Here is a 26,298-nt window from a genome sequence, read left to right on the forward strand (position 1 = left end):
TGAAAAATAATCCACAAATGAATGAGAGGAGGCCTATTTCAGCCAAAATGGACATGGAGATGGGCCCCACTTAGCCTAAACTTGATTCCATGAATTAGCTTTTGGCCCAAAAGCGCGAACGAAGCCCGATTCTCGAAAACACTGCTACGCAATTAATTTTTCGGAAAGAACACACACACGCGGAAAAATTAATTAAAAATATTTTACAACTCATATGATATAGAAATATCATAAATAAAATAAATTGAATTTGAAAATCACAAAAGTCTGATCGTTGGTTTGAAAACCGAAATGATTTACCGGATAGAAATCCAAAATACGTAGAAACATACAAATTTTAAATACGAACACATATATTCATATAACATATAATAAAGGAAATATTACTATTAAAATAATAATATAAGTCATAGAAATGACGTGGCACGAATATCAATTAACAGACGTTAAATACTAACGAAAAAAGATAATGAAAAAAGTAGGGTCGTGACAGATATAGATCCATATATAAGTATATATATATATATATATATGTGTGTGTGTGTGTGTGTGTGTGTGTGTGTGTGTTGTATGTGTGTGTATGTATGTGTGGTTGTGTATTTTCTTGTTTGTATGTCTACTTGATATTACATATCTCTGCGCATTATATTATTCATGCTATATGTCATATTGTTGTGCATCACTGCTATATGTGTCTTCTTTTCTGGATACTTTGTATGGCTGCATCTTCCTAGGCGCACATAACTCTCACAGGTACGTATGCCAACACTATTTCATTTTGATGAGCATTTCTGGTCGGAGGTCCTTTGGGAAGCAATCTCTTGGCTCTCGAGTAGGGGGAGGGACGATCTTATCTAGTCGCGGGTTCTATACCCGCGGGTGGAGTAGTGACTTCCTTCTAATCTAGGGTACAAGGAATGATTGTCTACATTCTACCTCCCCATACCCTACATTCGTGAGATTGGGTATTGTTGTTGTTGTTGTTGTATCGGTGGTGACGTGCCCCACGAACTAGTCTTGATATCAAATACATTACAAGTAAATCGTGAATCACAAAAAGAACCAAACTAACGATCTTTAAGTCATCTGTAGTCACACCATACCCGAATCCAAAGTCATATGATGACCATGGTTTTGGAGACGGTGGATCCACAACATCAAGTAACTTGGATGCCCGGTTAAGGGGTTGTATAGGTACATATGAGTAGGTTTCGACGAACTAGTCTGAATGATCAACAAGACTATTCCATTGTGTGTTCCTACAACTGATAATTTTTTATAAACCTTTTCTAACAGGGAAGGGATCTTGAATTTGGAATGATCTTTGGGGTCTATAACGACATGAGGCGTTGTGTATTTAAAAAGAATCATTCGACGTGATATCCATTTCATAAAACAAGGATCTTAAATTAGACGGTTCCAATGTTTCGATACGCATCTGAACCTGAGTAAACACTTACCGGGAAGTCGAGCAAGTATGCTGCTAAGAATGTCATCGTGTATAGGAGTAAACACGCCCTCCATTTTAGTTGCAGAAACTAAAACCTAGCTAGCTTCTTCAGTTGTCAATATCATCTACTTATCGTATATGTTTGGCTATTAGATTTAGATGTAATGTAATTTACCTAACTTATTCCGAGATATTTCCGCAGTTTTTGAGCTGAAATAAGTTGCACCTTACATTTTACGTTTTACAACGGGCCATTCAACTATTTTTCAAAAATGACCATCGTAAAAAAAAAACTAGATGATAATAATCGGTCAAATTAAAGGCATCAGGTACGGAGTATTTAATTGAAGAGATAATAATATTGACTGATTGATAAATATCCTAAACTAATTCTGAGGAAATACTCCGTATCTCGAAAGAAGTTACATACACTCCGTAATAAACTACATGATAATTATAATGATAATGATAATTATTATATTTAATAAACAAATTAAACACACTGGACAAATACATGATTTTGACAACTGATGGAGCAAGGTTTCGAGGTCTCTAAATAAAATTAAATGGTGGACATCCATATACACGATGACGTTCTTAATAACATACTTACTCGACTTCCCGGAAAGTCTTTACTCCGGTTCAGATGCGTATCAAAACATTGGAACCGTCTTATTTCAGATCCATCCTTTATGAAGTCGAGATCACGTCGGATGATCCTTCTCAAACACCCGATGCCTTTTATCGTTTTAGACACCAAGGATCATTCCATAATCAACATCCCAAATTCTCTTTTAGAAGAAAAGGAATGTAAAGAAGTTTATATTGTAGGAACACAAACTGGCATAGTTGTTTTGGCCATTACTGATTTTTCGCTACGTACTCATATGTACCTATACAATCCCTTAACACGTGCATCGAAGCTACTTGATGTTATGGATCGACCTTGTCCGGAGCGTTCATCATCGTATGAATTTGGATTTGGGTATGGTGCGACTTCAGGTGACTTAAAGATTGTTAGGTTTGGATGTTTTTCAGTTTCAGATTTACCGAGACTTACTTGTCATGTCTACGATTTTAAAACTAGTTCGTGGGCCAGGTCAACACTACCCTTTAATAACTATTTTTCCTTTTGGGATGAGGGTATATTTCTAAATGGCTATATATATTGGTTTATATCTTTAACATGTGTGGGAATCATAGCTCTCAATGTTAAGGAGATGGTATTTTAGATCATAAATCTACCAGATGGAAAAGACCCTCGCGGAATCTATCGAAATTTACGTTTCTACGCTGGGACTGTTTTGAGATCATTTAATGGCTGCCTTTGCATGATAGATAAGAACGATGACGGATTCGAATTGTGGGTGAAGAAAGAAGACGAAAACAATTCATGGTCAAAAGAGCGATCATTTACATTCGGTTTGGACAGTAATTATTTCAAAAAGTTTCACCCTGTGTGTATTTTGGTTGATGGCAGAATTCTTTTGACTGATGGATATAATCAGTTTGTTATATGTGATACAACAAAAGATTCATACGTAACAATATCACATAATTTGATAAACCCTGATTTTGATATAAGATTAATCACGCTTTCAGATTTCAAGCGAATTCGCTCTGTTGAGTACGTGGAAAGCTTGGTTTCACCATCAGATCTTTGTGCTCTTTGAGGGGTGTATTACAGGTTTTCAATATTATAGTACTTTGTTTTTCGTTTCTTATAGGGATTTATGATTTAACTATTAATGAATATATGGGTTCTTATTTCGGTTGATATTTCACATTTTCATTTATGAAATGATCTTGTTACTTTTTGTTGCTCTGCTACATCTAGAACAACTAACTTTGTCCTCTATTTTTGCTCAGCTTAGAATTTTTGTAGTCATTATAGATCAGTTAATACAATTTTGAACTTTAAATCTTGATAAAATTGAACTGAGAACTACTTACTATATGCTAACTACCAAATTGGTTTCTCACCTTAAAAGATGAAAATTATGTAGCCTAAGGTTGCATACCAAAAAGGACTGCGAACATGGGCAAAATGGGTTGATTTGAACCTCAACCCATGCCAATCTCGGGTCATATTTTGTAGCATGTCACCTCGACATAACACGTACCCTTTACAACTGAAACAATGTACATAAAGAGAGATTTTACGTATCAAATAGTCATCCGTTGAACCCACTCAACTGTTTTTTCTTTTCTTTTTTGTAGTTTTAAAATATTAGGGTGGTCCTATATATTGACATCACTACTTCACTAGTTTAGTCTTTAAAACCTTTTAATTGTGTCAATAATCCTTTACTTTGACACAAGTCACTCAACGTAGTTAATGACTATTAACATCATTGAAAATTTTAAAGGATTAAACTAATAATTTCACTACTACAACCACAAGGACCATTCAAATAATTAACTCTTTAGTATAATTGGTAGTTGTTCTTTCATCTTTGTGCATATACAGCTACATTGTACTTTACGACATAGAAACTTGTACAGGAAGAATGGGTGAAAATGCTACAAGCAAAGTGAACCATTGGGGTATGCTAGTTACCCTCATGTATGAGAACAGATTGTGGTGGTCAAAGCTTCTGGTAATAGCTATTTAATGCCAACTTTTTAGATAAGATATAAATAAAACATTATATTATATATGATTTTATAAAATAAGAACATATTAGATTGTTCAACAGGTCAATTTGGGTTATATAACTAGTTTTATGACTCTTATACATAAAACTGACTAAGGGAAACAGGTCAATTGGTTTCAATTGGGTCAAAGTCCCGCAAAATCTGTAAAACATACCAACCTTTAATATTGTATAATGTTTATACATAAAACTGACTAAGGGGAACAGGTCGATTGGACTTATGACCTTCAAAATTAATTAACCATTCACGCCAGGAAGCATTTTGTATGTAAAGAAACGCAAAATATTACTCCATATTTAAGAAGTAAAACAAAAGGTATTTAACTAATAAAAAACTAAGTTGAACACTAAAGAAATGTTTTATTATAATAATATATAGGAATAGGATAGGATAATTTATTTTAAACATCATAAACTTGAACTCGACCTGATTATGGTCACATGTTATGATTATGTTTTACGTTTTACAAATAGTCATTCAACTATATATATTTTTTTTAAAGAGTATCGTAAAAAAATTACATGATAATAGATCAAAAACTAGATGACATCATTGAAGGATCATTTTCATGTCCACCAACATGTACAACATATAAGCTCATGAGTTTCACATTTCTCTAAAACCAATTGGTGATAGAGGGAGGTTCCCATAAGCTTATATATGCACATTTGTTTCTTTCACTTTCCGATGTGGGACATAATGAATCGATTAGCTCCAACAATCACCCCCTTAATCGATTCATTCCACGCTACTTCCACGGATATGTTCAAAACCATCTCGACTCTTCCCGGACACCCGACCTCCTCCTTGGTCACGTCCATAATCATCTCGGTTTGAATTTCCGCTACCGTTCTGCACCGTCCACACATCTAGGCTATAACCAGGCTCGGATACCATTTGAAGGATCGTTTTCAGGTCCACCAACATCGACAACATATAAGCTCATGAGTTCCACATTTCTCTAAAATCAATTGGTGATAGAGTGAGGTTCTCGTAAGCTTATATATGCACATTTGTTTCTTTCACTTTCCGATGTGGGACATAATGAATCGATTAGCTCCAACAATCACCCCCTTAATCGATTCATTCCACTCTACTTCCACGGACACGTTCAATACCATCTCGACTCACCCGGACCCCCGACCTCTTCCCCGGTCACGTCCATAGTCATCTCGGTTTGAATCTCCGCTACCATTCTGCACCGTCCACACATCTAGGCTATAACCAGGCTCAAATACCATTTGAAGGATCGTTTTCAGGTCCATCAACATCGACAACATATAAGCTCATGAGTTTTACATTTCTCTAAAACCAATTGGTGATAGAGTGAGGTTTTCATAAGCTTATATATGTACATTTGTTTCTTTCACTTTCGATGTGGGACATAATGAATCGATTAGCTCCAACAATCATCAAACCGGCCTTTCAAATAATGATTTGATGGTGATATGAACAAACCGGTCTTCCCTACTATTTTAGAGATGGCCTAAATTGTTCTTCCAAAAAATTAAATAAAAATCAAAAAAAGTTATCTCCCAACATATTGTAGTAGGCTTTATTTTTCCCGCCAAAAAACGAACTTATTTAAAAAGAGAGAACTTTCATCCAACGTTAAAAGAACAAAACGAAGAAATAAAAGAAGACCCAACTGCAAGCAAAAGAAACATAGACTACAAAGCCTCAAACCAAGCATACCACTAACTATACAAACTAAACCAAAACAAAGCATATTAGTAGGCTTTATTTGAAAGTAAAACAAATAATTATATTAAAATTAATCGTATGCATTAACGTTAGTAAAGTTTCAAACTTGTTCTTGTTTTATAAAAATTCTAATTCTAAAGGAGGACTTCCCACGTACGACAAATACTTTTTTAACATTTGTTTGGGGTCGACCAGGGTGGAAGGAATCACCTACGCGATCATCTACCGCAATTGCATAACCCGTCTCAAACTGCTTCTTTAGAGGAAACCTGGACCAATCTACGGTAACATTTATTTTTATTATTTTACTCTAATTTCGAATTTTGCTTTGTGTATATATTCGTAATGTATGGCTGGGTCGATCTATATGACTTACCCTTATGTATCTTTATTCTTTTGTTCGTTTATAATAAAAGGGGTAATTGACAAAAATACATTTTTTAAAACTTTTCGAACAATTTATACTTTTTTTAAAAAAAAATTGGCAAAATACACCACTCATTCGAACACAATTTTGGTCGACCACTATATAGCTTGATCGACCATCAAAATTTACAAGGTGGTCGACCAAAAATAAACATGGGAGACCAATAGTTAGGTCGACTAGCTACAATGATCTTTTATTTTATTTTATTTTTGCTTTTTTTTTAAATGAAACTAACTTCTTTCCTTATTGTTCCATTAAACCACGTGTATACCTAATGTTCTTCAATTCTCACACGTACACCCTTTGTATCCCAAACCATAATATCTCTATTCAGATCCCATTTATATTCATTTTTATAAGGTTTTCAATAACACACTTGAAGAAGAAAAGGCAACATTTATCGCTCAAAAATCGGGTACTCGACAATAATGACGACACAGGAATTCAAGAAAGGATAATCGCAAAAAAATTGAGGAACGAAGCTCCTAAGCTCTACGTCCGTAAACCCAATTGAAGAAACAATTACAGCAACAAGTGTGTTCTTCTCCGCCATCGTCCCCATCACCATCATCGGTGCCTTCTTCAACCTTTACTCTTCCAACTATTTTTCAAACACAAAGTGGTGTATTTTATTAACAACGGCATATAATATGTGATCAGGTCTAGTTGGTTGACCACTTTGTTATTAGACCCAAAAAGTGATCGACCTTGTTATGATGTTCGAATGTGCCTTCGACCTAAAAAGTGGTCGACCATTTTGTTATGATGGTCGAATACGTATTAGACCCAAAAAGCGGTCGACGACTTTGTTATGATGTTCGACTACAAGCTAAATTTGGTGGTTGACCAAGCTATATGGTGGTCGACCAAAATTGTGTTCGAATGAGTGGTGTATTTTGCCAATTTTTTTTGTAAAAAGTGTAAATTGTTCGAAAACTTTTTTAAAAAAGTGTATTTTGACGAATTCCCCTAATAAAAGACTTACTTCGTTTTTCAAAAAAAAAAAACCTTTCTGCTGCTCCCGCAACATGTGTGAAAAGCGACATTGAGTGGATTTTAAGGTCAGAGAATAACATTGTATGCAATGTTTTAGTCTCCGAGAGCTAAATTACTGACCTCTAACAAAAAGTGTCAGGTCATTATCACTATTATCACTTGAAATAAAACCAAGTTTCATCTTCATCTACAACAAATACTAAGATTCAAAACCATGGATAGGTCATAGGTGATGATATGAAGTTGACCACCAGTAGAGATGACCTGCTTTTTGTCCATTTACCAATTCATGACCAAACGTACGTAACTTAACTTTTGTGTTCAAAAGAATCACCTGCCTTCCTTCTTTTGAGATGCAGGTTATTAACTTTACACAACAAACCCATTTTTCACAAAAGAGGCCGGTTGCGTATTGTAGTATCTGACCTTTTTAATTCAGTAGTAACAACAGGCTTTCGTCGTATATTGAATTCAACAGCAAGCATCCATCACTTTAAGACGCGTAAATTTATACTACTCCGTATACTGAACATATGTATGCATGTACTCATGCATGCTTTTTACAGGCTTATGTCAAAAACGGCAATTTTTTTATTACTCGTAATTTTATTAACAACCACCCATACAGAATACGGATGGTGCGCGACGATGATGACATTGACAATTCACTGAGACGACTTTGAAGTCCAGAAATTTATCAATTGAAAAACCACGCTTTCTTTAAATCAAAATAAATACAGTTAAAAAAACTTAATTTGTTTATAAATAAAAAGCTAGTTTTGTCTTCATTTCTCCCACGCACCCACACTTACCCCATTACAATTACCGTCATTAATCGGATTAACCATCACTCTTCCGTCACCGGACCTAACTCGGATTAATTAAATTCACTTGTTTTATCTTCTACATAAAATCCTAATTCCATTTCCGAACACACTTTCAGGCCGGCCCCTTCGTTCCAGGTATTAAATTCCTAAAGCTTCGTTATTTCGTTAATTTTGTACCGTCATTTATCATAGTTTATATGCACAGATGAATCATGAAGTTACCATTGATTAAAGTAGTAATACTAAAAAGGACACTAAGGAACTCTATGATTACGGATTGGTAGACTTTCTTACGTTTTGGATATTTAAGGATGTTTGATTTGTGTCAATTTTGTGAGTTTTGGAAATTTAAGGATACACATCATAAATTACAGTAAACGTTTTATATATACCATATATATACTCTTAAAATCGTTCTAACTTGACTAAGAATTTGCCATGCATTATACAATTAGTTTTCGAAAACATCTTTTCCAATACGTTAACGTTTGAAAATCACCAATTAATGTTAAACTCTCTAATTTTTTGAAAATTTTATTCTTTAATAATGTTAGTGTCTCGACACATTGAGTACATTCATTTAGTTTTAGTCAATAATGGTGAGAAAATTAAACTAATCACATTTTAGAGGGTTCTATAGCAACTTATAAGAGGTCAAACTACGTTTAAAAGTCAAAATCAACGAAAACGGCAAAATTGAAGACCCGAGGGGGACTAAACCACCCGTTGCGACTATGCCGATGCAGCGATAATAACCCCGCCCCCATCGCTGCCCGGGAGGAAATCTTGAAACCGATCCAAGGGCACGGTCAAGTAAAACCCCCTCCCCTTTACCCCCCAAGCGATATGGGAAAGGTGTCATGGGTGGATACTTCATGGCATGGATGAAATTGTATTTTTAATATGTAGCCAACGGGGGTCGAACTCCTGACCTCCCCTAAAGGAGGCAGACCACCAACCGCTGGACCAGATCTATTTGAGTCGAATCGAAATTGAAAATGTATTGACTCGACTTAATTACACCCCAATTAGTGGGCTCGCAAGCACCTTGCGACTTGATTACAATCGTTCACAACCTTATTTTCTCGATGATGACCGGGCATTGCCCAAGTCGCAAGGCACCTTGCGACTTGTGAGGGAATTTTGACAAAAAAAAAAAAAAAAAAAAAATTTAAGGTGAATTCTTATAGTTCCTTACAAATTAACATTTTGGCCAATAACCCGTAAATTTAATCACATATTTATTACCAAAGAAGATCAGCGTCATATATTAAACAAAAACATCAACTTGGTAAGGTTGATAATTGAGGGAATGATACCAATTTATTGGAATATATACGGCTGATATAAGTTGTTGTCAAGTGCATTATGTTTTGTCTTTCTATCTAAATTTTCTTTATCTCGTGGCTACATTTTTGATACGTAATGTTTGTTACTCCGTATTACTTAATGACATTTAATTAGTTCAAGCTATTTTAAGATTTTCAATTCGATATTAATCTTAAAGGATTTGTTACTTATATGAGAAAAAGTAAGTATGTCACCTTGATTGAGTAAGGATATCATATCATATTAAGGTTGAAATTAAAGAATTCTGCGCAATGATTTCAATCGGAGCTAGGTTAGCTTTGAAATTTTGGTTTTCGACGTTGACACTGATTTTATATCTTTTCTCTAAGTAAGTTTTGATCAATTTTTACATAATCACCAATCTCTATTTTTGTCGCTTTACTATGAGGTATCCGTAAGTGTTTTTGTTTAGGCGTAGGGGGAAGGAATCTATTAATTTTTTACATAAATATAAGTATATTTGTATATAAACGTATCTAGAGTTGATATCAAGAACCATATCTTCAGGAACTTACTTTCTTTTTTTGTGATAACAATTACTTACATGATTAAAGTACGAACTTTTATCCAACTATCATCTAATATACATAGTCTCGGAGTTGAGAATAAACGTTACTTTTTATAAAGATGTATCGACGTAATCTGAATTTGGTGATATATTTTTTGACATTATTGTTCAACGATAGCCTCCTTTGAGTGTTTGTTCTCCACTTCCATTTTTCATTTCGAACGAAAATTTTAATGTATAGGTTCACTCTTCAAATCAAATGGTGTATCGGTTATCAATTCTATTTTAAGTGATTATATTAATATATTAATGGCTGAGATAATCAATTTTATAAAAAAAAATCTTCCACAAAGATCACTTATTGCTTAAATATGAAAAAAATTTCATTTTCCAAAAGCAAAAAGTGAACTTTGCCAAAGACATTTTTTTATATGTGCTTGATTGTATCATCATAAATAAATAAATAAATAGTCATTTATGATAAAGTTACTATTCGTAATTGTTTAATATAAGTCCTTCTTGCTTTTCAAAAAAAAAAAAAAAAAAGTAATCAGTGCCACATTTTGAGTCGAGTAGTGATCGCATACTTTGAATCATTCGTTCGAAGTGAAAACTGGAGGTGGAGAACAAATAACCAACGGAGTGATATTGTCGAATAGATTGATCATGTTAACAAATTTAGCACCAAATTCAGAAAACATTCACCCTAACATTCGCTAGCTCTAACAATTCTCGATTAAAATGTCTGCATTTTTTGTGTTTAATAAAATGTCAGTGGGAAATAAAAATGAGTGTATAGATGTGATCCACAATATCAACAATGTCGAACTTTAATTTCAGGTAGCTATAAAAAAAAACTAACAGATTCCCACCTCCGACACCTAAGCACAAACTCTTATGGATATCTCATTGTTAAAGCGCCAGGATATTGGTCGGCGATTATAACCGCAGAGTAAGATTTATTAGATTTAGATGTATGATATAAATCATTGTGTAGGTTGAAACTCAAACGTTCAAAACATACCACCAATTGAATGCAGTGCGCACTAATCTTGGATCACAACCTTAATATATATGTTCTCCTTCTAACCATCTGGGAGACGTACTTTTTTTCTAAATGAATAACAAATCTTTTTTAGTAGTATTCGATGGACAATCTTGCAAAGTAGATCGGCTAATTAAATCTTCACTAAATGATTAAAAGACGTGTGTGTTTAAAAATCTAGTCGTGGGACAAGAAAACTTAGAAAGATTATATATCGTGTAGTTTGACAACATGATAATTAGTCTTGACTTCAAGCGTAAGTTTCAATACATCTACTGTTAAAGAGTAACAAAATTCAAACCTGCACATTACCACTTTGGGAATGTTGACCTTAGGATCAGAGAAAGATGTTCTCATCCTTTCCTTCTAAAGGTTATCACAATATGTCAAAAGTCAGAATGTCAGCAAGTCAAGACAACCAAACGGATACAAATGTTGCAGATTACCTTTTCCATAAAGGTGGTTCCAAAGTAAAAATGGAGCTTAACTATTTATAGAATTAGATGTTATCTCATGTATGTATAACACTTAGCAAAAAATGTAATCAATACAATCTGTATCAAACTCTTATTATTCAGTACAAAGATCAATTTTCATACATTTTATCATGGTATCAGAGCTGATGGTGTAGATCTTGGATCATCACACTCATCTTTAGCTTCATCACTTACCAAATTAATTGGCCACCATGTCTAATGACGGAAGCCAATCACCACCTTCAACTCAGTCCACCCACACTAGCCAAATGAACGATTTAACAAGCCAATTGGCTAATCTATTGAAAAATAGCACGCATTTCCAGCAACTAAAGATATCGGATTCATTAAAAATTGGTGTGAGTTTGAACATCTCAAACTCTGCTTTATGGTCCAGGATGATGAGGGTTGCCATTGGAGGTAAATCCAAGGCCTTGCTCTCTCATCTAACATCCAATCCTCCTGATATTAACCATGAAACTTATGAGCAATGGGAACAAGAAGATCTCATTGTCTATTCGTGGTTAATTCAGAACACTGAACCGAACCTAGCAAGTAATTTGACCTCTTTCTCTACTTCCAAACTGCTATTGGATGCTTTAATTACAACCTATAGCAGTGGAACCGACAAATTACAAACATATGATTTGTTTGTTAAAGCCACTGAGATGAAACAGAATAACCTGCACCTTGAAGAATTGTGGATTCGGATGCAAGGGATTTGGGGTGAACTAGAAATCCGTGACCCAAATCCCATGGAAAGTGCATCAGACATCAACAAATACAACAAGATTAGGGCTGAACAGAAGCTATTCAGTTTTTAAAAGCTCTTGACCAAAAATGTGACACAATCAAACGAGAGCTTCTTCGCTTAAATCCATTACCAAAGGCGGAGGAAGCCTACGCCGCGGTAAGAAAAGAAGCAGCACATCGCCAGATTTTAGGGTTATCACCAAGTGATTCCTCAACCAATCACGGGATTGCAACAGGTTTGGCTGCAATCAATGGCAAGGAACCCTCTGTTCATCTAACCAAAGCCAACCGAAGTGGTTATCCACCAACAATCGACAAATCAAAACTCAAATGTACAAGATGTGGAAAATCATGTCATACCATTGATCAATGCTTTGAGATTAAAAGATATCCGAAGTGGTGGACAAAGTCCAGCAAAGGCAAAGTAGGAATGGCAACGGCGACTGATGAAACTACCACCACCACAAACCACGGCTTCGGTGGTATTGCAACCACCACCACTGAGACCAACGGTACAAATCTTAAACCATTCATCTCTTTATTTACAGATATAGAGAAGGAATCTAGGGTTAGAGTTGCTTCTAGGGATAGTGAAGCGATTAAAGTACCTAGGGAAGATAAACTGGAAGGTCTCGATGCGGGTTGGGAAAAGAGAAACAACGGATTAAATAAAATCTGTTTAAAACCTAAGCAAATTAATATTGGGTCAAGGGTAGAAAAGCCCACTAAATTAAAAGCTAAACCATTTTTTAAATTAAAAAGGAATAATATTGGGCCAAAAATTAAGCAGCCCAGTAGACTAAATACACCAATCAAAGTAGGCTGGACTAATCCTAAAAGGCACAATCATGTTGGGCCAAACATGCTGGGATCTAGTAGTAAGCCCAACAGTATAACCAAAATACACAAGGGTGTACACAATAAGCCCAACCATATTCCGTGCCAAAAAAATACTCCGTTTTTACAAAATTACAAAAAGATCCTTCTGAATTAAACGTTGTCTCAAATACTTTTAAAACAAAATCTTGGATACTTGATTGTGGGAAAACGGATACTATGACTTTTGACGAAAAATATATTATTTTTAAAGCAAAACCAAGGAAAGAAAGGGTTCAAGCGGCTAATGGAGAATTTGTTCAAGTTAAAAGCAGCGGTACTATTGAAATTTCACCAACTATTAAATTACCTAATTGTCTATATATTCCAGCTTTATCTCATAAGCTGTTATCGGTAAGTCATGTCACAAAAGAATTAAACTGTAAAGTCCTTATGTATCCAACTTTCTGCATCTTGCAGGACATCCGGACAGGACAGTTGATTGGGCGTGGCACTGAAAAGGGGGCTAATACTATGTTGACGAGGTTTCTCAACAAGGTACCGTGTCACTTTCTCATGGAACACCTACGAGGAAAGCATGGTTATGGCATAGGAGACTGGGTCACCCGTCAGTCGGATATGTACATGCTTTATTTCCTATTTTATTTCTGTCAAATGTCATTTTCAATTGTGAAACTTGTATTCTGGCTAAAAGCCACCGTAGTACATTTAAACCTAGTAATACTAGAAAGGATGAACATTTTGCTTTAATTCATTCCGATGTGTGGGGCTCAGCCCCGGTTAATGGGGAGAAACACTTTCAATATTTTGTGCTATTTATTGATTACCACACCAGAATGACATGGATTTATTTCCTAACCCACAAGTCAGAAGTTTTTGAAAAATTTTCCCACTTTTATAAAATGGTACAAACTCAATTTAACAAAAGCATACAAATCTTAAGATCCGATAATGGGAGTGGGTTTGTCAATACTTCAATGAAACAATTTTGCGAAAAAAATGAAATTATTCACCAAACATCGTGTGCACATACTCCCAAACAAAATGGAGTAGCCGAACGAAAAAATCGACCATTTTTAGAAATGACAAGAGCCTTATTAATTGAATCTAAAATTTCAAAGAGTTTTTACCCTAAAGCTCTTGCTTCCGCTACCTATCTTATTAACCGGTTACCTACTAAGACCTTGGGCACAAAAACTCCTAGAGATACTTTATCTCAATTTCACACTTTAATGACCTCATTAAACACTGAACCACGGATATTTGGGTGCTCCGTGTTTGTTCACATTCTAAAAACTGAACGCACCAAACTCGATCCTTGTGCTGAAAAATATGTTATGGTTGGTTATGGCATAAATCAAAAAGGGTATCGGTGTTATAGTCCTAGAAAACACCACGTGTTCTCTACAATGAACTGTGACTTTATAGAAACCGAATACTTTTATAATACCCAACTCACGAGTGAGGGGGAGAAAGAGGATCATGACACTCTTAGTTAGATAACTTGGATACCTAAACCTGGTAACATTCAAACACGAATACCCAACTCTGAAAATATCCAAATACCAACACATGATCCCGATCCCGAATTACCAAATCCTGATCTCGAATCACCAAATCTTGATCCCGAATCACCAAATCCCAGTCCCGAGACACCAAACATTGAACCAAATGAAACCTCCTCAAGTAATGAACAAGGAGAACAAAACAGCCCAACCTACGTTGAAACCACAGAAAGATATGTACTACCAAAAGAAGCTCAAAGATCAAGATACCCAATTGCGAATGTTGCACAAGGAAATCTATTAAGTGAAACACAAAAATTTAATTCTGATTTATATTCCGAAGAGATTCTAGCTACGGTTGATCAAGCTATGAAGTCTGATAAATGGAGAAAAACTATGGAAGAAGAGATAAGAGCACTTAAGAAAAATGACACATAGAAAAAATGTGCTATTCCTCAAGAAAAGAAACTTGTAGGATGTCGATGGGTTTTTACAATTAAACGAGAACCAAATGGCACTATTGAAAGATATAAAGCACGTTTTGTTGCCAAAGGATACACTCAAACCTGTGTGATAGATTATTCCGAGACCTTTTCTCCAGTTGTAAAGATTGATACCATCAGAGTTCTCTTTTCTATCGCTGCAAATGAAGACTGGCCACTTCACTAATTTGATGTAAAGAATGCCTTTCTACATGGTGAATTAAAAGAAGAAGTCTTTTCGGTTTCGACAAAGTCACAGTTCATTGTTATAAAAACATGACGTCTTTTTGGATTATAACACCAATATCCTTTTGGTTTAATCCATAGCCAACCATGACATATTTTTCTGCACATGGATCAAGTTTGGTACGCTCATGTTTTGGAATGTAACATCCCATTTTCCTTGATATGACTTAAGGTGCGTATTTAACCTCGTGTACGTTTAATAATGTGGCTATGTTTGAGTTTGTATGGTTTAATTATAGAAAATATTGGAAAATGGTTTGATCAGGCCCTATGTCGCGTTTGGGGGTGTCCCGTCGCGTTTTGATCTATCGCGGACCGCGACAAAGTGGGCTGGGACGCGACAGCCTCAGATCCTGACTTCTGTTCAAATGTCGCGTTTAAAAATTATCTGTCGCGTGTGAGTGTCGCGTAACGCGACAAGGCGTCGCGGAACGCGACAAAAGTCGCTGTTTTACATTTTTGTCCATTTTAAATGGCATCTTTTGGGGGTGTTTAAGTCTTTTCACATTAAGGCCGGTTTTGGGGAGTCTAAAACTGGTGCAACCTTATCCCAAACCTCATTCAACACATCTTCATCTACCATATTCAATTTTAGAGAGAGAGAGAGAGAGAGTGAGGTTTTAGAGTGAGAGCTCACTTTGGTGAAGAAGAAGACCGAATCTCGCCCGAACCCAAGTTTTAAAGTTATTCCTTGCGTCTCTAGCTACACTTTGATAAGTCTTGGTAAGTTTTAACTCTATGTTTTGAGTTTTAATTAATTTATGCTAGGGTTTTGTTCATTTGGAACTTGTATGACCCATTTGGAGGTTAAATGGGTGGATTTTGGGTTAGATTGATGAAAGTAAACCCTAATAGCCATAATCTAGGGTTTGGTCTCATGAATTGAGATTTGTAAGTGTTAATTGTGTTGTTAGGCACTAAAACACTTGTTAAATGTTGAAAGAGTTGTAAATGGGTCATGTTTGACTAAATTTGTAAGTGTAAGTGTTAAAATGGGTCAAATGTTGACCTAGTTTGGGTAAAATGAGTATGAAAAGACCCTAAATGGTGTTAGTTGATGATATTGGACTAAAATCACTAACTTATAGTGATTTATAATGAGTCGTGGCCATTTATGGGCGGTTTTGGTGTAAGTGAGCTATTTAATGCTAATGGGTCATTAAATGCTCAAGTGTAAGTAATGTGGTTAATTCCACTAGTTGTGTATTGAATGTGTACTTATGTATTAGGTACTTTGCTCGATGCATTCGGGAGAAATTAATCACCACCGACGTGTTAAGGTGAGTGGAATAATTATATGTGTGCATATATGATGTATTTATTTATGTAGTATGAGTTGTGAAGTGTCGACGTGTTAAGACACCACTTCTCACGTGGCGAGTGAAATGTCGACGTGTTAAGACACCACTGGGGAGTGAAGCATCGACGTGTTAAGATGCCATTTCGAGAGATGTAACGAGTAAATTGTCGATGTGCTAAGACACCACTCGGGGCGAAGTGTCGACGTGTTAAGGCACCACCAGGGGTGAAGTATCGACGTGTTAAGATGCCACCCGTGGGGTTAGTGTACGACGTGTTAAGTGCACTAATGGTTGTTATGAACTCTGACGGTCCTTTAAATACCATTCCCTCGTTCGATTGGTTAACCATGGTTGTGTGTGGAATGTAGCATATTATATTGTTAAAACTATATGCTATTGTTATGCTAGCTCGTATGGTGGAAGGTTTAGTATTGTACTTGTGATGGTATGATTATTTATATTGCTAGCATGTATGCGGTAAATGCGTAAGTGATTGCAAGTAAGTAGGTTGTATATGTATTCGTATAATTGTTGCACTCACTAAGCATTAGCTTACCCCTCTCGTTGTTTATCTTTTTAGATACAGGTGCGGATAGGGGGAAAGGGGTTGTTGGGCATTAAGTGTCCCTTGATGATGCTTGTCGAAGCTTTTGAAGTTGGCCTAGCGTTTTGGGTAGTTTAGCCCCAAACCATGCTCGAAGTGTTTTTTGGATTAAAACTATCGTTTTTGAATGGGTCAACCTTGGATTACATTTGTTAATGGCCATCGTGCCTTATGTAAACATTAAACTTGTTGAATGTTTTAATGGAACGTGTGGAATGGTTTACAACATTCAATTGGCGCGTAAATGTGTATTACTTTTAAAAAAAAAATTTATCGTATGAAATACGGGTTGGGTTGTTTCAAGTGGTATCAGAGCATGGTCTAAGGGATTTAGGCGACTTGAGATAGGTGCCTAGACTTAGACTTTATTGTGTGTGCGCTTTATGCGGGACTTGTAGAACTTCGGGTTGGATCGGGTTTGGTTAGTGCATAGGTTTATGTGAACTAACCTTGCGCTATTTGTTTTGTGTGGTATTTGCAATCATCAAGCGAGATAGACGTTGTACTAGTGAGTTAATGCGATGTGCTCGCGTAATAATCACTATCTACCATTATTACGGGTGCAAATCTTGTCAAACAAGCGATGTACAATGATTGTTGAGCAAGATAGAGCGGTAAGGTGTATATGTGTATGTATATATGTCATGTCTTTTGTTTCGTTGTTTAATCTCTTCCGTTTTATAGAATGAAGATGAGAAACAGACACGACACCGAAAATGGGGGCACGAGCGACGGCCAAGGTTGAGGCCATTTTGAAAAGTCATCATACGTCTTTCCTTCAAGATGTTAAGAAAATATTTCTTGATACGATTGACGAGCAATTAGTCAACGTAGTAAAGGAACAAGTCAAGGTTGTCCTTCAAGAGGATAACATTGGAAGGCGTGACTTTTTCTACAAAAACTTTAAGGATGCTCAACCTCCTACGTTTGAGGGCGAAAGAGACCCACTCAAGAGTGCCCGATGGATCTCCAATATGGAGGGGGATTTTCGTACTTGTGAATGCCCTATTGATAAAAAGACAAGGTATGGTTGTAGTATGTTGAGAGGTGACGCTAAGTTGTGGTGGGATGCGAAAATCCAAGTGTATGGTGAAGAACAATGTATGGATTTTACTTGGGACGAGTTTAAGGCGGAGTTTTTCCAAGAGTACCGAACTTCGGCCGATCTTACTAGGCTTAAGGATGAGTTGTGTTCCTTGAGGCAAGGGTCGATGGATTTGAACACTCTTAAATCCGTTTACTTGTCAAAACCCCAATTTTGCCCGGAGTATGTCGGGAACGATAAGATATTGAAGGAAGACTTTTACCGAATGTTGAATGATTGTTACCAAGAAAAGATTAGTGTGAATGTGGTGAAGAGTTTTGATGAGTTGTTTGATATGGCCAAAGGTTTCGAGTCGCTTATCTTGAGAAAGAGTGGCTTTACCCTAGGCAAAAAGAAGTTTGAAGCCACTAGTCATTCGAAGTTTTCTAACAAGAAACACAAGAAGGAACCCGAGAGTGTTGGTAGTGTGAAGAAGGGTGCATCCGGTGATTTTACTTATGCTTGCTACAATTGTGGGAAAAAGAGGCACATGGCTCGTGAGTGCCCAAAACCATCATCCACAACCAAACTCACTTGTTTTAATTGTGGTAAGGAAGGGCACCGAAGGACGGAGTGTCCCGATTTGCGGGGTGATCATGTTAAGAGGTTGGAGAAAGCGGCGGGCACGACTAAGGGGCGAAATTATTTGATGACCAATGATGAGGCCAAGCATTCCAATGAAGTTGTCTCAGGTACTTTCATGGTTAACTCTAATCCGGCAAGGATATTATTTGATAGCGGTGCTAATTTGTCTTTTTTGTCGCCTCGATTTGTGTCTAAGCTTAACAAACCACTAGCTAAGTTAAGTCATCCGGTAGAAGTTGAAATAGCGGATGGTAAGACGGTGCTAGGGGTTGATGTGTGTAAAGATTGTAATGTTGTGTTTGGTACCGAAATGTTTAAAATTGATCTCATTCCGATGACTTTAGGTGAGTTTGATATTGTTGTTGGTATAGATTGGCTCGATTGTTATAGAGCCGATATTGCATGCCATGATAAGTTCATTCGTGTCAAGACCCCAGGTGGGGGGGAGTTGATTATTCATGGCGATAAGCGAAGAAGACTCGTACCATTATGCACGAGAGCGACGTTTTCTTAAGATTGGTGGTATGGTTTTTCTTGCCCATGTAGTTGATACTCGTGATGAGCCACCACCCATTCATAAAATTCCGGTGGTTAATGAGTTTGAAGACGTTTTCCCAGACGAGTTACCGGGTGTCCCGACGGAAAGACAAGTTGAATTTGGCATTGAGTTGGTTCCGGGAGCTACTCCCATTGCTTAAACTCCTTATCGTTTAGCGCCAATGGAGATGCAAGAATGGTTAAATCAAACCCAATAGTTGCTTGAAAAGGGTTTCATTCGACCGAGTTCCTCGCCATGGGGTGCTCCGGTTTTATTTGTGAAAAAGAAGGATGGTAGTATGCGGATGTGCATCGATTATCGGGAGTTGAACAAAGTGACAATCAAAAATCGTTATCCATTGCCTCAGATTGACGATTTGTTTGACCAACTCCAAGGTGCAACGTATTTTTCTAAGATTGACTTACGGTCCGGCTATCATCAAGTACGGGTCCGTGAGGAAGACATAGAGAAAACGGCTTTTCGAACGCGTTACGGGCATTTTGAGTTTGTAGTTATGCCTTTTGATCTTACGAATGCACCAGTGGCATTCATGGATCTTATGAACCGAGTGTGCCAACCTATGTTGGACAAGTCGGTAATTGTGTTCATTGATGACATACTTGTTTATTCTAAGAGTATGAAGGAACATGAACACCATTTGCGTGAAGTGTTGAAGACATTGTGGAAAGAGAAGTTGTATGCTAAATTCTCCAAATGTGAATTTTGGTTAAGGGAAGTTCAATTCCTTGGCCATATTGTGAATAAAGAAGGTATTCAAGTAGATCCGGGGAAGATAGAAACAGTGAAGAGTTGGGGAAGACCGACTACGCCTACGAAAATCTGAAGTTTTCTCGGATTGGCCGGTTATTATCGTCGGTTTATCCAAGACTTTTCTAAGATTGCTTCTCCTTTGACGAAGTTGACGAGGAAGAACGTAAGGTTCAATTGGGAAAAAGAGCAAGAAATTGCTTTTCAATTGTTAAAAGAGAAGTTGTGTCAAGCTTCGGTGTTAGTGTTGCCGGAAGGGGTAGAAGACATGACGGTTTATTGTGATGCTTCTTTAAATGGGCTCGGGTGTGTGTTAATGCAAAGGGGTAAAGTCATCGCTTATGCCTCTCGACAATTGAAAGAACACGAGACAATATACCTGACTCATGATCTTGAATTGGCGGTGGTTCATGCGTTGAAAATTTGGTGCCACTACTTGTATGGTGTCAAGTGTACGATTTATTCGGACCATAAGAGTTTGAAACATCTCTTTAGTCAACGAGATTTGAATTATCGTCAACGTAGGTGGATTGATGTGGTAAAGGAGTATGATTGTGAGATACTTTATCATCCGGGTAAGGCGAATGTGGTCGCGGATGCGTTGAGTCGAAAGAGTCAACATCCGGCAATACGAGTAGGATCGTTACGCATGATCATTACTAATGATTTTCTTGTAAAGCTTAGTGAGATTCAAATAGAAGCGTATGTTCGCAACAAACATGAAGAGCGGATTGTGGGGTAAACGGAGTCTATTACCTTAGGCCCGCATGGTTTGTTGTCTTTTCAAGGAAGAGTGTGGGTGCCTAAGATAGGTTGTAACGGACAAGTGCTACTTGATAAAGCACATAAGTCAAAGTATTCCATTCATCCGGGTGCAACAAAGATGTACTATGATTTAAAGAGAGAGTATTGGTGGACCGGTATGAAACGTGATGTTGTTAAGTATGTTGAACAATGCGTCACGTGTTTGCAAGTTAAAGAAGAACACCAAAAGCCGTATGGTAAGTTACAACCGTTGGAAGTTCCGAAATGGAAATGGGAGCACATTACCATGGACTTCATTATTAAGTTGCCAAAGACGGCGAGAACCCAATATGATACGATTTGGGTGATAGTTGATCGATTGTCGAAGAGTGCTTTGTTTCTTCCCATTTGGGAAACGATATCATCGGAGACGTTGTCCAAGTTGTTTATCAAGGAGGTGATATCGATACATGGGGTTCCTATATCTATTGTTTCGGATCGAGATACTCGTTTTACGTCTCAGTTTTGGAATAAGTTTCATGAAGATATAGGTACTCAATTGAAAATGAGCACGGCGTATCATCCTCAAACGGATGGTCAAACCGAGTGTACGAATCAAACGCTGGAGGATATGTTAAGGGCATGTGTTATTAACTTTGGTGGTAGTTGGGATGAGCACTTACCATTGGTGGAATTCTCGTACAATAATAGTTACCACACTAGTATTGGAATGCCACCTTACGAGATGCTTTATGGGCGTAGATGTCGAACTCCTATTTGTTGGGGAGAAGTGGGTCAAAGAGAAATCGTGAGTACCGATTTGGTTTTGGAGACGAATAGTAAGATTGAGATGATTCGGGCTCGACTTAAAGCGGCGCAAGATAGACAAAAGTCTTATGCCGATAAAGGTAGGAGACCGATTGAATTTCAAGAAGGTGACATGGTCTCCATGGATAGGTGTTATTCGGTTTCGAAAGCGAGGAAAGTTAGCTCCTCGGTTTATTGGTCCTTTCAAGGTTTTGGCACGTGTTGGTGAGGTTGCTTATCGACTAGAGTTACCCAAAGAACTTGCGGGTATTCATAACACATTTCATGTTTCCCATCTCCGTAGTGCTGTTAGATGAGATTATGTTGAATAACAAGCTAGAGTATGCGGAAGAGCCGATTGCAATCCTTGATGAAAAGGTTAAGATGTTGCGAAACAAGGAAGTTAGAACCTGCAAAGTGCAATGGCAACATCGAAAGGGTTCCGAGTTTACATAGGAATCCTAAGAGCTTGTTTTGGTTTATCTTTTGGCTTGTCATGCAGCTTGGAACGAGAGGACGCGCTCCGATTCAAGTGGGGGAGAGTTGTAACATCCCGTTTTCCTCGATATGACTTAAGGTGCGTATTTAACCTCGTGTACGTTTAATAATGTGGCTATGCTTGAGTTTGTATGGTTTAATTATAGAAAATATTGAAAAATGGTTTGATCAGGCCCTATGTCGCGTTTGGGAGTGTCCCATCGCGTTTTGGTCTATCGCGGACCGCGACAAAGTGGGCTGGGATGCGACAGCCTCAGATCCTGACTTCTGTTCAAATGTCGCGTTTAAAAATTATCTGTCGCGTGTGAGTGTCACGTAACGTGACAAGGCGTCGCGGAACGCGACAAAAGTCAATGTTTTACATTTTTGTCCATTTTAAATGGCATCTTTTGGGGGATGTTTAAGTCTTTTCACATTAAGGCCGATTTTGGGGAGTCTAAAACTGGTGCAACCTTATCCCAAACCTCATTCAACACATCTTCATCTACCATATTCAACTTTAGAGAGAGAGAGTGTGAGGTTTTAGAGTGAGAGCTCACTTTGGTGATGAAGAAGACCGAATCTCGCCCGAACCCAAGTTTTAAAGTTGTTCCTTGCATCTCTAGCTACACTTTGATAAGTCTTGGTAAGTCTTAACTCTATGTTTTGAGTTTTAATTAGTCTATGCTAGGGTTTTGTTCATTTGGAACTTGTATGACCCATTTGGAGGTTAAATGGGTGGGTTTTGGGTTAGATTGATGAAAGAAAACCCTAATAGCCATAATCTAGGGTTTGGTCTCATGAATTGAGATTTGTAAGTGTTAATTGTGTTGTTAGGCACTAAAACACTTGTTAAATGTTGAAAGAATTGTAAATGGGTCATGTTTGAAATGTCCCGTTCTTATTGATTAAAAACGTTCCATATTAATTGATTTCGTTGCGAGGTTTTGACCTCTATATGAGACGTTTTTCAAAGACTGCATTCATTTTTAAAACAAACCATAACCATTATTTCATAAATAAAGGTTTAAAAAGCTTTACGTAGATTATCAAATAATGATAATCTAAAATATCATGTTTACATACGACCATTACATAATGGTTTACAATACAAATATGTTACATCAAAATTAGTTTCTTGAATGCAGTTTTTACACAATATCATACAAACATGGACTCCAAATCTTGTCCTTATTTTAGTATGCAACAGCGGAAGCTCTTAGTATTCACCTGAGAATAAACATGCTTTAAACGTCAACAAAAATGTTGGTGAGTTATAGGTTTAACCTATATATATCAAATCGTAACAATAGACCACAAGATTTCATATTTTAATACACATCCCATACATAGAGATAAAAATCATTCATATGATGAACACCTGGTAACCGACATTAACAAGATGCATATATAAGAATATCCCCATCATTCCTGGACACCCTTCGGATATGATATAAATTTCGAAGTACTAAAGCATCCGGTACTTTAGATGGGGTTTGTTAGGCCCAATAGATCTATCTTTAGGATTCGCGTCAATTAGGGTGTCTGTTCCCTAATTCTTAGATTACCAGACTTAATAAAAAGGGGCATATTCGATTTCGATAATTCAACCATAGAATGTAGTTTCATGTACTTGTGTCTATTTTGTAAATCATTTATAAAACCTGCATGTATTCTCATCCCAAAAATATTAGATTTTAAAAGTGGGACTATAACTCACTTTCACAGATTTTTACTTCGTCGGGAAGTAAGACTTGGCCACTGGTTGATTCACGAACCTTAAGTTCCTTGGATAAACCTACTGGAAAAGAGAAAAATGGATCTAGCTTCAACGGATCCTTGGATGGCTCGAAGTTCTTGTATTAGAATGATAACCTACTGTAAGAAACAAAGATTTCTTGAGGTTGGATGATCACCTTACAAGATTGGAAGTGAGATAGCAAACTTGAAAGTATTCTTGATTTTATGTAACTAGAACTTGTAGAATATATGAAGAACACTTAGAACTTGAAGATAGAACTTGAGAGAGATCAATTAGATGAAGAAAATTGAAGAATGAAAGTGTTTGTAGGTGTTTTTGGTCGTTGGTGTATGGATTAGATATAAAGGATATGTAATTTTGTTTTCATGTAAATAAGTCATGAATGATTACTCATATTTTTGTAATTTTATGAGATATTTCATGCTAGTTGACAAATGATGGTTCCCACATGTGTTAGGTGACTCACATGGGCTGCTAAGAGCTGATCATTGGAGTGTATATACCAATAGTACATACATCTAAAAGCTGTGTATTGTACGAGTACGAATACGGGTGCATACGAGTAGAATTGTTGATGAAACAGAATGAGGATGTAATTGTAAGCATTTTTGTTAAGTAGAAGTATTTTGATAAGTGTATTGAAGTCTTTCAAAAGTGTATAAATACATATTAAAACACTACATGTATATACATTTTAACTGAGTCGTTAAGTCATCGTTAGTCGTTACATGTAAGTGTTGTTTTGAAACCTTTAGGTTAACGATCTTGTTAAATGTTGTTAACCCAATGTTTATAATATCAAATGAGATTTTAAATTATTATATTATCATGATATTATCATGTATGGATATCTCTTAATATGATATATATACATTAAATGTCTTTACAACGATAATCGTTACATATATGTCTCGTTTAAAAATCATTAAGTTAGTAGTCTTGTTTTTACATATGTAGTTCATTGTTAATATACATAATGATATGTTTACTTATCATAGTATCATGTTAACTATATATATATATATATATATATATATATATATATATATATATATATATATATATATATATATATATATCCATATATATGTCATCATATAGTTTTTACAAGTTTTAACGTTCGTGAATCACCGGTCAACTTGGGTGGTCAATTGTCTATATAAAACATATTTCAATTAATCAAGTCTTAACAAGTTTGATTGCTTAACATGTCGGAAACATTTAATCATGTAAATATCAATCTCAATTAATTTATATAAACATGGAAAAGTTCGGGTCACTACAGTACCTACCCGTTAAATAAATTTCGTCCCGAAATTTTAAGCTGTTGAAGGTGTTGACGAATCTTCTGGAAATAGATGCGGGTATTTCTTCTTCATCTGATCTTCACGCTCCCAGGTGAACTCGGGTCCTCTACAAGCATTTCATCGAACCTTAACAATTGGTATCTTGTTTTGCTTAAGTCTTTTAACCTCACGATCCATTATTTCGACGGGTTCTTCGATGAATTAAAGTTTTTTGTTGATTTGGATTTCATCTAACGGAATAGTGAGATCTTCTTTAGCAAAACATTTTTTCAAATTCGAGACGTGGAAAGTGTTATGTACAGCCGCGATTTGTTGAGGTAACTCAAGTCGGTAAGCTACTGGTCCGACCCGATCAATAATCTTGAATGGTCCAATATACCTTGGATTTAATTTCCCTCGTTTACCAAATCGAACAACACCTTTCCAAGGTGCAACTTTAAGCATGACCATCTCTCCAATTTCAAATTCTATATCTTTTCTTTTAATGTCAGCGTAGCTCTTTTGTCGACTTTAGGCGGTTTTCAACCGTTGTTGAATTTGGATGATCTTCTCGGTAGTTTCTTGTATAATCTCCGGACCCGTAATCTGTCTATCCCCCACTTCACTCCAACAAATCAGAGACCTGCACTTTCTACCATAAAGTGCTTCAAATGGCGCCATCTCAATGCTTGAATGGTAGCTGTTGTTGTAGAAAAATTTTGCTAACGGTAGATGTCGATCCCAACTGTTTCTGAAATCAATAACACATGCTCGTAGCATGTCTTCAAGCGTTTGTATCGTCCTTTCACTCTGCCCATCAGTTTGTGGATGATAGGCAGTACTCATGTCTAGACGAGTTCCTAATGCTTGCTGTAATGTCTGCCAGAATCTTGAAATAAATCTGCCATCCCTATCAGAGATAATAGAGATTGGTATTCCATGTCTGGAGATGACTTCCTTCAAATACAGTCGTGCTAACTTCTCCATCTTGTCATCTTCTCTTATTGGCAGGAAGTGTGCTGATTTGGTGAGACGATCAACTATTACCCAAATAGTATCAAAACCACTTGCAGTCCTT

The 26,298-nt window shown here is 36.6% G+C and overlaps 1 protein-coding gene across 1 annotated transcript; it reads left to right on the forward strand.

The window, feature by feature from the left end:
* The first annotated feature begins 2,016 nt into the window (after positions 1-2,016).
* LOC139899892 (F-box protein CPR1-like) lies at positions 2,017-3,123 on the forward strand. Its single transcript, XM_071882717.1, has 2 exons — positions 2,017-2,452; positions 2,789-3,123. Exons 1-2 carry the CDS (start codon positions 2,017-2,019, stop codon positions 3,121-3,123), a joined length of 771 nt encoding a protein of 256 aa, XP_071738818.1.
* Positions 3,124-26,298: the final 23,175 nt, after the last annotated feature.

This window comes from Rutidosis leptorrhynchoides, chromosome 3 (genome assembly GCF_046630445.1).
Source record: "Rutidosis leptorrhynchoides isolate AG116_Rl617_1_P2 chromosome 3, CSIRO_AGI_Rlap_v1, whole genome shotgun sequence".
Taxonomy (NCBI): Eukaryota; Viridiplantae; Streptophyta; class Magnoliopsida; order Asterales; family Asteraceae; genus Rutidosis; species Rutidosis leptorrhynchoides.

What these genes read in the sequence shown, in the direction of transcription:
- LOC139899892 (XM_071882717.1), top strand. Translation starts at nt 2,017, where the DNA reads ATGGTGGACATCCATATACACGATGACGTTCTTAATAACATACTTACT. An exon ending in TGGGTATGGTGCGACTTCAG is followed by an intron (nt 2,453 to 2,788) that starts GTGACTTAAAGA and finishes TTTGCATGATAG; the next exon opens with ATAAGAACGATGACGGATTC.